Consider the following 17539-nt stretch of genomic DNA (forward strand, 5'->3'; position numbering starts at 1 on the left):
TCAAAAGTTTAACTTGTGGGAATTAAGGACTTGCTCAAGTGATCATATAAGTCAAACAGAATGTTTGCTCAACGCTTGCTCAAGTGACATTGTTAGAAATAGTAAAGGTTTTGAGTCCTGATTATTTGTAATTGTTCCTTCGTAGTAGATTTTCTATTGGACTATTTGTGTCGTTGGAGTTGTTTAAATGTTTGAAGAGATTTTTCATCAGTTTTTTACTGCGTTACCAAATTTTCCTATGTTATAGTTTTTATATTTCTTGTTTGATGATTTGCCATACACTAAATTGTAGTAAATAATAATTATTTGTGTGGATCACTTAATTGAGATAAATCAATAATTTTTTTAAAATATAATTCTATAGCTGTGGATGAGAGATTTAAACCTCTAAACATCTCTATTGGAACATCAGAAATCCAAATTGGTGACAAGGCTCTTGGCTAGATAAATCATTACTTAATTAAAAATTTGGTTGCATAATAAACATTGGCGGTGTAAACTATAAATTTTTACATTGCTAATCTTATGCTATAATTTAGTATCAGATATGTCACAGATCATATACTCCCTTGAGAGTTGAGACGGAGAACGTCATGGACTGTGTGATGCCTTGCTTATAATTCATGAGCCTTAACTCATAATTTGGTTATGGACAAATATAACCTTCTTCATTATTATTTTGTTGATCACTAGTGAGGGCATGGGATTAATCAAAGTAGGGTTTTAAAATAATAATAATAATAAACTAGGGAGTAAATTCACGAAACTAGAGATATGTGTAAATACAATAATTCTAGAGATGTTGATGCATTAAGTTGTGTAGTGTATCGACTTAGCACATAAATTTCCCCTAAAAAAAAAAATTATCACATAAATATTTAAAACTTACAAAACTAATTGCTATGACGTTTCTATTAGGAGCAAAATAAAAAATAAAAATAAAAAACCCAAAATTGCTATTACGTTTTTTTGTTACTAGCTAGTTTCCAATTTATGACAACAAAGGCATATATCACGAAGCACATTCTTTTCTCTATTTCTTTTATTCTTTCGACTACCTTCCTTCAAGCTAGCCACTTCATGTTGAACAGCCATCATAAGCAGACTGTGTTCCTCAAGAGCTACTAGAACTGGCAAATCACCAATTCCACGAGCCATGGCTAGAATGAGCTCCCTAATAAGAGACTCAAATTCCATTCGATCAATGAAACCTTTTTCATCCTTATCAAACCTCTTGAAAATTACTTCATAGAGATTATTGATCTCTTCCTCTTGGTTGGTATTGTTTTCCAATGACAAAAGCTTATGAAGACCCCCATAAAGCAATTCTCTTGAAAGCTTACCATTACCATCAATATCTAGCATCTCAAAACATTCATTGATGCAATTGTTGAACTTCTTTGTGTCTTGGATGAATCCCATTACCGTGGAGCTATTAACCATGGCTACACTCATTTTGAAAGAAGAAAATTGGACTCAATGGTTGTAACTTGTAACCTGTTTTTTGTTTTGTTTTTTTTGGTCAATTTTAACTTTGTTGGACTTCACATATATAGATGCAGACTTTGTGATTCCTATATTTAAGGGTTACCAATGGTTAATTGGCCTTTAATTTAGAGGTTTTGGGCATTAAGTAAAGTTAGGAATACAACGTTTTTACTACAAATCATACATTGCAAACTGTTATTGAAGAATAAGAAAGCGATGTTGGTGATGTCATAGGTGTATTGTCCTTTGAACATCAATGTGTCATGAGGATGAGGCATTCTCTTGCCCAAAATGTCTAGTTCCCTAATATTAGGAAGGTACTATTTGTTCTAAATTTTTTCCCCCTTCAGACGTAACTAACCAAGTTTGGACATGACCAAATTTGTCTTGTGACTATAAACTAGCGGACCTAATTTGGGCTGGTTGGAGGTTGGCTTCTTGTTGAAATAGTTAGTCAATACCTCAAGCATTTGCAGGCTCTTATCTGGCCCAACGAAATTTTTGCAAGATCCAATTTAGTGACCACACTGAATTTGATACTTGGAAATTTAAATTTAAAATTAATTAATTAATTTTAATCTGATTATTTTTTTTTTTTTTTTTTTGCACATAATCAGCTTAATTCATACACAACATTATAAATTATGGATTAGGAAAACAAAACATAACCCAAAATATTTCTATTAGAAATATCCGGAGATATCGGTTGAGCTAAGGCTCTCTTGAATCTCCTAAACCCCAAACTATTGAAAACATAAAATAAAATAAAATATCAATATACCATTACCATATATCCACAGAGGAGATTGAAAATCTTTGGACTTAGTGGTAGTTTTGTTTCGTTAAAAAGTGAAGGCTTAGGATTCAATTAATTATGGGTGCAAGGTTTGTAGGATAAGGTTGCCTTAAGAATGAAGAAACATTATAGAAGAGATCGTCTTAGAAGCTTGTTTTAAGCCCAAATTGACTAGAAAGGCCCGGCAGAATTACATTCTGCTAGGCAATGGCCCATGAAATGCACAGCCTTGCTATAGTTTTTCGCTCCAAAATAATTTATAGGATGCTCTTGATGCAGAGCCATGTAATTTTAACTTTTTCAAGTGGGTCCACTACTTATCTCACTTGTTTGAAAGTCTAGCACACACAATTTTTGTTGCAATTCGTTTGTTTAGATACCGTTTATTTTATTGAAATTAAAAATTTATTACTAAAAGTACTATAGATAAAGGTAAAAATTAATTGAAATAGTATAATGGAGCTCATGAATAGTATTAAAAAGTACAATAAAATTTATAAATAATAACAAAAATAAACTGACTAGTAAAATAATTTTCATTTTTAAGGGGTATCCAGCTTTGCTTGTGAGCGGAGAAAAAAAGAGTTTAGTAATAGCTTTTATCCTAAAGAAAAAATGACAGAGAGATGATGTAGGGAGAGAAAAAGAAAGAAACTATATTTTATTAATAAAAAAATTTCATGCTTTTTAAAACTCTCAAAAAGCAACTATATTTTATTAATAAAAAATTCAATCTTAACGGGTGCTGTTCACAAAAGCCATAATTAATAAAAAAAAAAAAGCATAACCACAAATATAGTCAAGAGTCAAAAAGCTTGTTGTTGCTGTGACTTCTGCTACAGCTACCAATTTATTGTGTATTGTAACTCTAACAATTTGGCCGGAAAAAAAAAAAAAAAAAGTAAATAAATGAGGATGAGATAATGTATGGGAGTAATTGGCAGTGTTTTGATTGTTTTTTAGTGCATTGAAATTTCAATAAAAAATAATTGGCAAACTGCTACCAGTTTATTGTGCATTGTAAAGGAAGTAACTCTTTTTGTATATCCTGTACTCTGCATATATGCCGGGAATCTCATAGATTGGTGGGTCCCACAGTGTGTGGGTCCCGCCTCCCATTGTGGGACCCGCCTCCTTATGATGTACCCGGCATATACCGCCTCAATTGGCGGATAAAAAAAAAGTAAATAAATGTGGATGAGATAATGTATGGGAATAGTTGGCAGTGTTTTGATTGTTTTTTAGTGCATTGAAATTTCAATAAAAAATAATTGGCAAACTGAAAACGAGCGGTAAGCAATTTCCCAATAAGCATTTTCACATTAGATAACAAGTCTTCTCCGCGTTTGGCCACCAACTCTCACCAATAGTATTTTCACAATAGATTAAAGGTTTGTTTTGATACTACTTATTGCTGAAAATTAAAATCACTGTAGTAAAATAATTTTTAAATGTGTGAATAGTACTGTGAGACATACAAAAAACGCAGACGCGTCTGCTTTCCTTTTCAGTGCAATCTAAACGTGCACTAATATAGTCTTATGACCTCACAGTCACATCATGGGAACTCAACTAACATCCAATTTCTTTACTCTGCCATTCCCATATATTCTCTCTCTCTCTCTCTCTCTCTCTCTCAAAAACCCATTCAGAAAATTCTCACTTAAATTCTTACAATTCCAATTTCATCACTTAAACTCTCCTCTTCCTTTTAAATCTATTCTACTGTCTATCCAAATCACCATGGCTTTTCCAGTCAACAAAGGAGATTCTTCTTCCTCTTTCACCCACCAATGCAAATATGATGTATTTGTGAGTTTTAGAGGTGACGATACCCGCAATAATTTTACGAGTATTTTGATCGGCGTTTTGTATCATCATGGTATTAACATCTTCCTGGATAATGAGCACTTAAGGGGTGAAGAAATTTCATACAAACTTTTTGAAGCCATTGAAAGTTCAAGAATTTCAATCATTGTATTCTCTAAAAACTATGCATTTTCTACTTGGTGTTTGAAAGAACTTGTCAAAATTCTTGAGTGTAAAGAGAAAGGCCAAATTGTGCTACCAATTTTTTACAAGGTGGATCCATCAGAAGTACGTAACCAAGAAGGAAAGTTTGGAGAAGCTTTGACAAAACATGAAACAAAGTTCAAGAATAAAATGGAAGTGCAAAAATGGAGGATTGCTCTACTTAAAGCCAGCAATATAGGTGGATGGCATTGCAAAAAAGAGTATGCATTCTATCATTATTTTTGTTATCACCAAAAAATTTTAACGTTAAACAACAACTCTCAAGCGAAGTCTTATTTTTTGAAAATTTGAAAGTTCATATCTTTTAATAATGTGCTAATTAGGCTAGATAGAAAGGTAAGCATATATAATTGATTATCTTATCAATTCATTATAAGATTTTCCCAATTTAGGCAGGTCTATATATTTTGTGGTTTTTAGGGTTTTTTTATTTTAAATATTTCAATATCAATTAAATATTATTTATTCATCTTTCTATATATATATATATATATATATATATATATTGTTTTTTTTTAGATGCAAAATTGATTATTAAGTTTTTGTATTTAGGTTTTATTAACTTATCAATAATTATTCAGCACGCTCATAACAATTTTTTTTTTTTTTTTGTCAAACAATTTAAGGTTTCAATTGAGTTAGAGTTCTATAGTTTAATATTTTGTGGCCTTCTTGGAATTGGTGAAAGAATGCAAAACTAATATTTTTATTTCTTCAAAAAAGAAAAATCAATTATTATTCTACAATTTTAGGTTTTTTTTTTTTCTTTAATGTAATGGAGAGTCTTGGGATCCTTTATAAATTCACTGCACACCCATATAATGTTTACCAAACTTCGATCCTTAAAATATCTTAATGAATGCATTGCATTCAAGCTAGTGTTTGTCAATTAGAAGTGGATATTCAAGAAGCTTGTTTCCTTACCTAACTAGTTTTTGCATGAGTCTTCGTGCTAAAAGCCAAAATTTGATTTCCTAGCTGAGGAAAAAAAAGTTTCATACTGATAGTTCTTAGATCTATGAATTACTTGCCATTTACTTGTATTAGCAATATTTCAATCATAGTACACACAAGCTAAACATTTTGAATTTTAGTTCATCTTCATATTCTATTTTCTAACAAGTTTTTAATGCTTTGCAATTGGCAGCCACCCTCAATATACACTTATCAAAGAAGTTTTTGAAGTGATCTCAAGAGTTAAATTAAATTATACGAAAATATTTGATGTTAAATACCCTGTTGGAATAGATTCTCGTGTGGAGGATATAAATTTGCGTTTAGATATTGATTCAAATGATGTGCGTATGGTAGTGATCCACGGCCTTCCTGGAATAGGTAAGACAACAATTGCAAAAGCTATTTATGACTTAATTGCATATCGTTTTGAAGGAAGCAGCTTTCTAGAGAATGTTAAAGAAAACTCAAGAACAAATGATGGCAAACGCCAATTAAGAGAGACACTTTGTTCTGAGATCTTAGGAGGTAGAGCTTTGAAGGAGCTTGGTGCAATTAAAAGAATCAATGTGAGAATGGAAATGCCTCAACACAAAAGAATTCTTTTAATTCTTGATGATGTGGACAAATTAATCCAAGTAACAGATTTGCTTGGTGAATGCAATTGTTTTGCTTATGGAAGTAGAATTATTATCACAACAAGAGATGAAAAATTACTATCTACTTTTCGAGAAGATTGTCATTTGACCTACTATGACTATATGGTTAAGGAATTAGATGAACATGAATCTCGTATACTTTTTTGTCAACATGCATTCAAAAGAAGCAAGCCTAAGGAAGATTATTTGGAACTCGTAGACTCATTTATACATTATGCCAAAGGCCTTCCATTAGCTTTAAAAATAATAGGTTCTGATTTGTATCCAAGAGGTGATATATGCTGTTGGAAAAGTGCATTAGCTAAGTACAAAAGAATTCTTAATCCAAATATTCTAGAAGTACTCAAAATAAGCTATGATGGATTGGACCAAAATCAACAAGATATTTTCCTTGATATTGCATGTTTTCTCAAGGGATTAGGCAAGGATGTTGTCGAACATATACTACAAAGTTGCAATTCTTATGACCCATATTATGATATTGAAATACTTAAAGATAAGTCTCTCATATTTGTTGATGAATATGGCGAATTATCAATGCATGACTTGATACAACAAATGGGTTTGGAAATTATCAAACAAGAATCAACAGTATCAAAGATACATAAAAGGTTATTGTGTTATGATGATGCTTCCGAACTACCAGATACGGTATAAATTATTTTAATTTATCTTTTCCCTTTTCTCACCAAGCATATATGTAGTGAATATTTTTCTCATTTCTTTGTTTTTTTCGTTTAATGCTGAAGATATATAGGTTTATCCACATTTATTTTGTTTACATTAATAATTGTAAATTTTGTTGTATAATGTAATTATTGTAATTCTTTGTCCATTTAGGGATTAGAAGAAGTTGAAGGCATAACATTGTACTTACCACAACCAAGAAACATGCAATTGGATTTTGAAAAGATGAAAAATTTCAAATACTTGACCGCTCGTAACTTAATTTGTGATGATATTAAATATCTTCCAAATGAGTTAAGGTTAATTGATTGGAATGGTTTTCCTTTACCTTCCTTGCCAGCCACCGTTAATCTTCAAAAACTTGTTGCACTTAAAGTGCCAGGAAGCCACATTAAATTGGACGAGCATTTTGAGGTATGACCATACCATTTATAAATTATTTTATTTCTAAGCTATATTTATTGATTTTTTTTCTATCCTCCACAGAGATGCCAGTTCACAGCTTTGAAATATATGGATTTCACTGACTGTAAAAATATTACCAAATTACCTGACTTATCGGTGATTGCCCCAAACGTAAAGAGGTTGATACTCGATAGATGTGAAAATTTAGTTGAGATTCATCAGTCTGTTGGACTTCTTGAAGCGCTTGAACATTGGAGTCTCTATGGATGTGAAAATCTTAAAATTATTCCAAGAATTCTCAAGTTGAAATCTCTTCAATGGTTTTGTCTTTGGAAGTTCTCTGATATTTGGCAAAGTACGGAAAGATTAGCTCTGCCTTTGTCAATTGGAAATCTCACTAGCCTTCATACGTTATACATCTGTTCTAAAAACCTTAATAATCTTCCAAGCTGCTTCTGTACAATACCAAATCTTAAGTTCCTCTGTATGTATGGTTTTCAAAATTTTTCAAAGAACCTGGATATTGCTGATTGCTTCGCCAAATTGGAAACGTTATTGGTTATGTACAGCGATATTACTACTCTCCCCGACATCTCCAGCAGATTTCCTCAATTAAAGAAACTTTATATTGCCGGCTACTGCAATTTTCATAAAATTCCAAGACTTCCATTATGTATAAGTAATGTATTTGTATCAGGACGCAAATCGTTAGATTCACAATCAAGCAGAAGATTATTGAGACAGGTTCATCTCTCTCAAAGATTCAATTTTGGTTAACTTTCTCAAATATATTACTAGATTTGCCAAACTGTAGTTTCTTTAATTTGCTAATTGCATGCAGTTCGCCGAAAAGGTAGGGCTTCCACAGAATATTGTATGTCCAAGGGGATCATCGCACCGGGGCTATGCATCTGAAACAGACTTTGCTCATAAAAAGGGGTTTTCATTTCAATTTGATGGAAACTTGTTAATTCCCGGAAGTAAGATTCCAAAATGGTTCAATCATCAAATTGCTGGAAGTTCCATATCATTCTCGGTCGGTCGAAAACTACCATCATTTGCTTTCTGTGTTGCTATACAAGTGCAACTGAAAGATAAGGTTACTAAAATGCGGGATTTTATACCAGGTTCATATGTTATCAACATTTTCGTTAATGGTTATAAAATATTCCACTCAGATTCTCTACATTTGTCAACTGCACCATCTTATTCTTATCTATGGGTAGTCTATATAAGGGATAGTTCATTGGAAGGCATAATTCTAAATGAAGGGACTGAAGTTAAGCTTCAATTTGAATTTTCAAATTATGATCCAGAAATAGCCGTAATTACTGTAGAAAAGTGTGGGGTCCATGTAGCATGCATGTGTTCTCCTCAGAACTCTGCCGCAGATGAGGAGGCCTGCGTAAGAATTCATGAAAGATTGAAAGTGAGTTTTGATGAAAGATTAAAGCTGTTTTTATCAAGAGTGGCTGCAGATGTCCTCCCCTTTAAGCAGAAGCTGGGCGGATGCTCCAAAGCTCAAGATGCCTATTACTGCCCTCTTTGTGAAATAGCAGAAGATTCAGTTTTACATCTATTTCAATGTTGTCCCTATGCCAAAGGATTGTGGTATGCCGGTAGATGGGGTTTTCGAGTAGAAACGATCAAAGCTCAATCTATAAAGGAATTTGTTGAACATATAATTGATCCCCCAAAGGAATTACTGTCAGAAAGAGTGAACAAAGATGAATTCACACTGTATGCAGTATTGGCTATGAATATTCTTTTGGATGCACAGGAGGATGCTCTGTTTTCAAACACTAAAGACAGCATAAACCAGCTAGCACATTGTCTTAACAATCAGTATGACTCTTACGTGAGATCATTTGAAGAGCAAAACAGGGGAAGTGCTTGGATCAAGCCACCTGACCAATGGGTAAAGCTTAATTCTAATGGGTTATATGATCAAAAGAATGTAGGCTTGGCTGCGATTCTCAAAGAGGAACATGGGAATGGCAGAGCGATTAGACGAGGCATAAACATCAACGGCAAGATGGGCAATGCCATTGGCCAAACAGGAAAGACTTGAGCAAGTTGTGATAGAGAGTGTAAAGGTACGCACTCCAAGTATTTGACAAAATGTTACTGTGTTCTGAATGAATGACCTCATGCTCTTGCTTTTCGTTAATAAACTTCATTGATAGAGGAAAACTAATACAAAAATCCAAAGCACACAGGATGTGTACTAAGGTAAGAGAACAGACAGAATATAAAAAACTGAATTTTTAAAACAAAAGTAATTAAAACAAACAGGTAGAAGTTCATTGTATCATGATTTTATTATCTCTCTTTCTTTTTTGCATAAGTGACTAATACATCCTTCTTTTATAGGTAAAAATAATATTATTGAAAAAAGACTACATCATGAAAATAAACACAAAGTAGCCTAAAGAATTACAAAAGACCACTCATAAAGAGAACTAATAAAGGATGCTTGTATTTGAGAAGACGTGCAGTCCACATTTTCAAAAACGATTTCCTAGTGGACATTGTCAAAACCATGGTTATGATTAAATGATTAAATTCACCATTTCTTAACAGCTTAATCTTTTGGGACAATTGGTAATTTAATAGACAGGATCACATTTCCTTGCCTATTACCCCATTTTGTCTGAGGTTTGATTTACTTATGGAAAAGTATTTTTATTTAGACTTTGGTCCAGCCTTTCTTGGCATTGCTCCTTTTGCAGGTTCTCATGTGATATACAGTTTGTTGCCCCCCCAAAGTTCACATGATAGTATACTAGTTGCTCTGTTGTTGACAATATAATTTGATTTCAATATGGGAGTAGTCATGAGGTTACTCTAGGCCAAGTTTTGACTGCGTCTGCTTCATTGTAATTTTAGCTAGTATGATTTAAGGCCTTCTGTATTGCTGTTTTGTTAAATGACAATATAAATAAGATCAAATATAGATTGATATTCCAGTAAGGTAAGTTTGGAATAAGTTGTCTTTTCCACTGAAATATGAGTTTTATGTTATTCTTGTCATAGCAGTTATTATTCCTTGTGTACTTTGAACATATCTCACATTAGAGACTAATTGGAAGCTTTCTCTCGAATTGATATCCCTTAGCACTACATTTCATCTTCACTTCACGCATAATAAAAGGTCATTACTTATTAATTAGTCTTTCTGGAAGCAGAGAATCTATGCTTAGCCAACTGCTCTCCAGAAAATGGATTTTACTTGAAGAACCAACCAATCGATCAACAAGAAGGTGCAAATCCAAATGCAAGCACCCCATTGCTCCTAATCCAGCCTCTCAATACTGGAAAACTGCTTCAAAAACTCTGTCACTAGTTGACAGACTATGGTAAACCTTAAAATTACTAAAAACAGCTTGTTCTTGATTAACCCCTTCAATATGTTCTTCTCCAGTTGCCTAGCATTAAATTCATTGAAGACTTGACAAATGAAAGGTTTAAAAATGAGTTTTTTCTTCACTTTCTCATCCACACCAAAGGTAGATCTTGCCCTAAATTGTATCATAAGTAAGACTGCTATGACTCTGGTTAGAAATGGCTTTGATTGACCCACAGATGGCTTTACCAAGCTGTCATTATTGGGTAGCTCAGTGACCAAGGATAAAGCTCCCATTTTATCCATTACTAGGTTCACCCATAATGGCTGCAGTTAGTGGGACTTTACTAGGAAAAAAAACAGCTGCAAGAAAGTTCATGCAAGGGCAGCAACATTCATAGTTAGCTGAATCTGAATGAAGTTTTTAATGACGTTATACACAGACCTTCTCCACCTTAGAACCATCAGCACAGAAGTGAAATCACCATCCAGGATGACAATATTTTATAAATGTAGTTGTAAGTAAATTTTTTGTCATTTTCTGTTCAGCAGTTCAGCTGTGTTTTCCATTTACAATGTTCTTGCCCTATATGGTGACTGTGTTATCATCTTTATGAGTTACAATGAGTACAAGGGATGCACATTTTTAAATGCTTTGATTCTTGTAATGAAATCCATCAATGTATAACGTATTTAATTTTAGGATATTTCTATTGCAATCATAGAAACTGACCCTTTCTACATGTGCCAAAAGGCTGTTGGTGGGTGCTTGTACATTTGGAAGAATAACTATGGTGCTATCAAAACCACATTATCATAAACATGGTCACATAGAAAATGCTTACGTAATTTGAAATACCTTGACCTAACAGAGAACTATATTTCAAGAAGCTAAGATATGGGTTTCGATTTGATTCTGTGCTTTGAATAACCCAAAAGGAGAACTTAAAAGAAAAATGTTAACAAGGGGAATGGCTGATAAGGTAAACTATTAATGTTATATTCTAAGTTTTTATATGTATGAAGGAGCTTTATGCTTTAACCTTTAACAAAATGCAAATTTGTTTCCAGAAAAGATGAAAGCTCTTAACAAGTGAGTGAAAAGGCAAGGACAAGCTTCATCTTCAATACAAGTACCTGATTGCCTCACAGTATTGGCTTAGGCCATTGGGGTATGTTCATAAGTATTACTTTTTATGTTATTCTGCTTGGGATATTCTTGAATTAAAATAAAGAAAACTTTGTCAAAGTATGACTAACCTTCTTGCAAATTGAACTAAAACTTACTTTGAGCTGTAGGATGATAATTTGATAAAGCAGTCTCCTTAAACAAGCCCTGTCAAAGGTGATCGTCCACAAGTTAGCTTTGAAGTGGCCTGGTCTCAGGATTCTTACTGCCTGGCCAAGGCATGTATAGCTTAGTGGGGGTTAAGGGTAAAGGCACCCAAAATTAAAAGCATTAACTTATAAATTAGTATGCTTGGAATATGTTGATTTTATAATCACCTTGTCACCAAATTAATTAATTTCTTTATCTCTATTTCGGAATATGTTATAAAATTTTTTGATGATAAATTCTTAAATTACTTTGTTCTTGCTTAGCGGTTGTATCTAGGCCAAATTTATGTATATTGCCTCTCCAAAATGAACACACTTTTTTTCAATAATATAACCAAGGATTTTTTTTAGGGGAACTATAACTTCTTCATAGGAAAATATGTGTATTTTGAATAAGGAATGTACGCTATGACTCTTACGTGAGATCACTTGGGATTACAAGGGAAATTGAAGAGCAAAACAGGGGAAGTGCTTGGATCAAGCCACCTAATCAATGGGTAAAGCTTAATTTTGATGCGTCATGTGATCAAAAGATGAAGAGGGGAATGGGAGAAAAATTAGACGTGGCATAAAAATCAACGGCAAGATGGGCAATGCCAATGACCAAACAGGACAGACTTGAGCAAGTTGTGATAGAGAGTATAAAGGTACGCACTCCAAGTATTTCACAAAATGTTACTATGTTTTGAATGAATAACCTCATGCTCTTGCTTTTCGAGAGATGAGTTTCAGTATTTACTTGTATATATATAATGGTAAAATTCAATAAACATCACACAACTGGATTGCTATCTCTCTTCCTTAGTGTAGTTGGATGAATCTAATCTAGAGATAATCTTTATCTTGTTAGCTTGTTGTCGGGGATTTCTCTTTGGGTTGCTTTGTTTGAATTTTGTCATTGTATTCTGAGCCAATAGAAGGAGACACAGCAAGCATCATCAACTTCATTGCAATCCTGGCTGAGGTGTGATTTACTTTTGGAAAAATATGTCGATTTGGACTTTGGTCTATCAATTTATAGCTGTTAAGACCAGTTTGGAAAATTCATCACATGCTAAGGCCCAGAATATGGTTTCATGTGTCCAACCTCTCTTGGTGTTGCTCCTTTTGAAGGAACTCATGTTCAAATACAGTTTGTTGCCCCTAAGTTCACATGATAGCATACTAGTTACTCTGTTATTGGAAATATAATTTAATTTTGATATGGGAGTAGTCATGAGGTTCCTCTAGGCCTAGCTTGACTGCATATGCTTCATTGTAATTTGAGCTGGTATGATTTAAGGCCTACTGTATTGCTGTTTTGTTAAAATTTTATGTTATTCTTGTCAAACAAATAAAATTTATTACTCCTTGTGCACTTGAACATATCTTACACTCGAGACTTAACGAAAGCTTTCACCTTCAATTCACCTAATACAAAAAGTCATGCATTACAAATGAGTGGACTTATTGGTTAGTCTTCTAGGAAGCAGAGAATCTTTGCTTTGCCAACTGCTCTCTAGAAGTTGGAATACACTTGAAGAGCCTTCAATTGGTCAACAAAAAGATGCAAGCCCAAATGCAGGCACCCCATTGCCCCCAATTTAGCCTCTCAACGCTGGCAAACTACTTCAGAAACTTCACCATCACCAGTTGACGGACTATGGTAAACGTTAGAATTATTAAAATAGCTTGTTGTTGAATAAACCCTTCAATATGTTCTTCTCCAGTTGCCTAGCTTTAAATTCATTGAAGACTTGTCAAATGAAAGTTTTAAAAATGAGTGTTTTCTTCACTTTCTCATCCGCACCAAAGATAGATCTTGCCCTAAATTGTGTCATAAGTTAGACTGCTATTACCCTGGTTAGAAATGGCTTTGATCGACCACAGATGACTTTACCATGCTGTCATTGTTGGGTAGCTCAGTGGCCAAGACTACAACTCTCATTGTATCCATTATTAGTTTCACACATAATGGCTGGACTGCAGTTAGTGGGACCTTACCAGAAAAATAAATAAATAAACAAATGCAAGAAAGTCAATGCAAGGGCAGTAACATTCATAGTTAGTTGAAACTGAATGAACTTTTTAATGTTGTTATACGCATACCTTCTCCATCTTAGAACCATCAGCATGGAAATGAAGTTACCATACGGGATGACAATGTTTTGAAGTTATAGTTGTGAGTCAATTCTTTGTCATATACTTTCCGTTTAGCTGTGTTTGTTATTTACAATGTTCTTTCCCTATATGGCGAATATATTATCATCTTTATAAGTCACGATGAAAATACACATAATTTTAAATGCTTTGATTTTCTTGTAATGAAATTCATCAAAGTAGAATTTTTTTTAAAAAAATTTTAGGACATTTTTATATTGCAATCGTAGAAATGGACCCTTTCTACATGTGCCAAAAGGGTGTTTGTGCTTGCTTGTGCATTTTGGAAGAATAACTATGGTACTATTTTATCCACATTATCTAATAAACATGGTCACAAAGAAAATGCAAACGTAATTTGAAATGCATTAAATGACCAAACAAAAAAACTATATTTCAAGAAGCTAAGATGCAGGTTTCAATAATTTGATTATTTGCTTTGAATAACCCAAAATTAGAGAGCATAAAAAAAATATTAACAAGGACAATGGCTGATAAGGTAAGCTGTTAACATTAGATCCAGATGTTTTTATCTTTATGAAGGAGCTTTATGCTTTAAAAACATGCAAACTTATTTGTAGAACAGATGAATGCTCTTAGCAAGTGAGTGAAAAGACAAAGACAGCTTCAATTTCAATACAAGTACCTGATTGCCCTCACAGTTTGGCATAGACAATTGAGGTATGTTCCTAAGTAATACTTTGTATGTTACTCTGCTTGGGATATTCTTGAATTAAACAAAAGTAAACTCTATCAAAGTATGACTGACCTTCTTCCATATCAAACTAAAACCTACTTTGAGCTATTGGTTGATAAAATAGTCACCTGAAACAAGCCCTGTCAAAGGTAATTGTCCACAAGTTAGCTTGTAAGTGGCCCAGTCACAAGACTCTTACTGCCTGGTCAGGGCATGTAAGGGCACCCAAAATTAAAAGCAACAACTTATAAATTAGTACGCTTGGTTTGCAACTTATCATAATCACATTGTCACCAAATTAATTAACTTCTTTATCTCAACATTGGAATCTCTTTAAAAAAAATTGATGATAAATATAAATTTCTCTCTCCTTGCTTAGCCGTCCTATCTAGGCCAATTTTATGTATTTTCCTCTCTATAATGAACACATTTGTTTTTCAATAATATAACCTAGGGTCTTTTTTAAGGAGACAATAACTTTTTTGAAGGAAAATATGTGTATTTAGGATAAAGTACGTCTAGAAATAAAATTATAGGGCAAGCAAAATTTCATAATAAAGATCAATAATTAAAGTGGTGTACCATTAATGTTACCTTAACCCCATGAAAACCTCTGGCTTTTGAATGAAATTAAGTGGGTGTAATATCTACAAAAACTCAAGGGAACCATTGTATTATATTAGAAGAATTGAGTGTACAATACAAAGGATTACCTATGTACATATAAGATATATAAGAAATTTCAATCCCATGGGGTGTAACAGCCACCCTGGCGTCCTTTTGCTTTGTCTTTCATCATGGTCTGTTTACCTTGTACAGCTGCTGCAACATTAGTTGAGGTGTTCAGGAGGGCACATTAGAAATTGCATTTTTTTTTTTTAAAATCTTACTTAGGAGAAATATATCTTCATCTTTCTTTTATGGTATTGTTGTTCTCTTGCCAGAGTTACTATTCTACCCAAGATGTAATAGAACTTGAACATTGTTGCAATACCTTGGGAACTGAGCATTCTAAAAATTTCTTCTTATTGAAACAACTTAAATTTAAAGTCAATTTTGTTGACAATCAATCATCATTCTATATCTATTAATTAACTGATGAAAAGATGGCAAACAAATTCGTACGCAGTAAAAAAAATTGTATTTCTTGTAAATTGTGCTTTTGTAAATATCTGTGTGTGTTTCTTTTTCCTAACTTTGGTAATTGTTGGCCTTATAATTTGGTTTCAATATGGGAGTAATCAACAAGGTCACTTTGCTTTCAGTTTGGTTTGCTTGTGCTTCATTGTAATTTTAGTTAGTATGATTTTAGGCCTTCTACATTAGTAATTTGTTAAACATGAGAACATATAAATAATATCAGTTGTGGAGTGATATTATGGTTAGTCAGGTTAGACCAAGTTGTTTGATCCACTAAAGTATGAGTTCTTTACTGCGCTTCTCAAACTAATAACGTTTATAACTTCTTGTCTTCTTGAATGAATGAATTTCACCCACAATCTTGTATGTCTTTTACTCCTCCAACTGTATTCCTAAGAAAATTCAACAAAGAATGACTTTTCCTTTGAACTTCCATAGGAATTTTTGATACTTAGTAAAACTAATAATTACTTTGAAGTAGCTTCTTAACTTTTAATTGGGTTGGTCTTATTTTATGAGTTGGCCACCCGGGGGCCAGGGGTGGGGGAGGGGGGGCAAGGAGGCGCTATTCCTTTTACCCTCATGTCATGTTAATGGCTAGCTAGAAGCAGTCCCCTAAATTTGTATCCCTTAGTCTCACAACCCTTCTTCTGGGTGTGAACAGCCTTCCTACTCTTCCTCTTCGCCAAGACTCCACTTCTCTTTTTCTCTGAATTGATGGGTTCAACATGGATTATAGATTTCATTCATATTCATATTCAAGTCAAAGACATCCCAAGAAAGTATTGCTTTGCTGGTAGGGCTCCCAGAAATCTTCAAAACGATTCAAAATTAATGTTGTAAATGGTACTGGTTGTGTTTAAACCAACTGCTTCTTGCATTATATCATGAACATTTGATACTATTATGTTGAAGTATCTTCTCTCATTGCTTCTTTAAGGAAAAAAAATGTTACCTTGCTCTTGTTAAATGCCTGTTTTGTTAGTGCAGATTGTTATGTCTGACACAATGTTTCACAAGCAAGGAGATCCTGAGGCAACACATGATCATCCATCATGCATTTCAGAGAATAAGCCAAAGTAGAGTAAAAGCCCGCAGCATACCTAAAATTGCCACTGCCACAATTGTGATTAATGGAGAGACAATACCAACAGGTGCATTAAAATATGTTAGTGCTGAAAATCCCTAATTATGTCCACCATGATGTCTCTACTTTTCAAATTTCATGGATTGCTTGAAGTTATGGACAGCAAAAACAGCAGCAACCAGATTGTCAGCAACAATAATACTCCCACCATGGTACTACCCATCTTTCCAGCCATGCTGTTTGAATACCAAAGGCCAAGAGAGAATAGCACAGCCCAAAAGTACAATAGCAAGAGTGCCCTAATCTGCTTCAAAGACATAACTGTTAAAGCCTTTTGCAGGTGCCTTTTGGTACTTACTGGCACCGACATACTATTATGGCAACAGATTATGATTGAAATTTTGCTGTAGTGTTTGCTCTATTTTCAAAAAATCTAGTACTTACTTTATTTGTGAGGTCTGAGAATGGGTCAATATTTAACACCTGTTTTGGAGGCAGTGTTTGCAATCCAGCCACTTGCTCAGCAAAACCAACCTAAGCTCACCAATAGAATAGTTATATTTCTGTTAATGAATTTCACAGTTGAAAGAGTTATATGTTCTCATCAATAGAATAGTTATATTTCTGTTAATGAAGTTCACAGTTGAAAGAGTTATATGTTGTTAAAGTTGAAGATAGTTGTGCAGTTGCAATCCTGCCTCTTCTTGTGCATAATTGAATTGGCAAAGATGTAAAAATATCTGTATGTAATTCATTCATTCAAATAATG

At 33.5% G+C, this 17539-nt stretch overlaps 1 protein-coding gene across 45 annotated transcripts in view; it reads left to right on the plus strand.

Annotated features, from left to right (window-relative positions):
* Positions 1–17539, plus strand: part of LOC126717331 (disease resistance protein RML1B-like) — a 131984-nt gene that overhangs the window by 22718 nt on the left and 91727 nt on the right. For 20 of the 45 annotated variants that reach the window (XM_050418929.1, XM_050418928.1, XM_050418924.1 and 17 more), the window contains exons 4-6: positions 6947–7032; positions 7105–7767; positions 7865–8930. In XM_050418929.1, the coding sequence (XP_050274886.1) occupies positions 6947–7032; positions 7105–7767; positions 7865–8930 (1815 nt within the window). Of the gene's footprint in view, positions 1–6771; positions 7033–7104; positions 7768–7864; positions 8931–10211; positions 10888–11440; positions 11542–11668; positions 11797–12058; positions 12355–17539 lie in introns of all 45 variants that reach the window. The other 25 variants (XM_050418960.1, XM_050418952.1, XM_050418949.1 and 22 more) reach the window with 10 other exon arrangements.

Source organism: Quercus robur, chromosome 3 (assembly GCF_932294415.1).
Source record: "Quercus robur chromosome 3, dhQueRobu3.1, whole genome shotgun sequence".
In the NCBI taxonomy this organism is placed as follows: Eukaryota; Viridiplantae; Streptophyta; class Magnoliopsida; order Fagales; family Fagaceae; genus Quercus; species Quercus robur.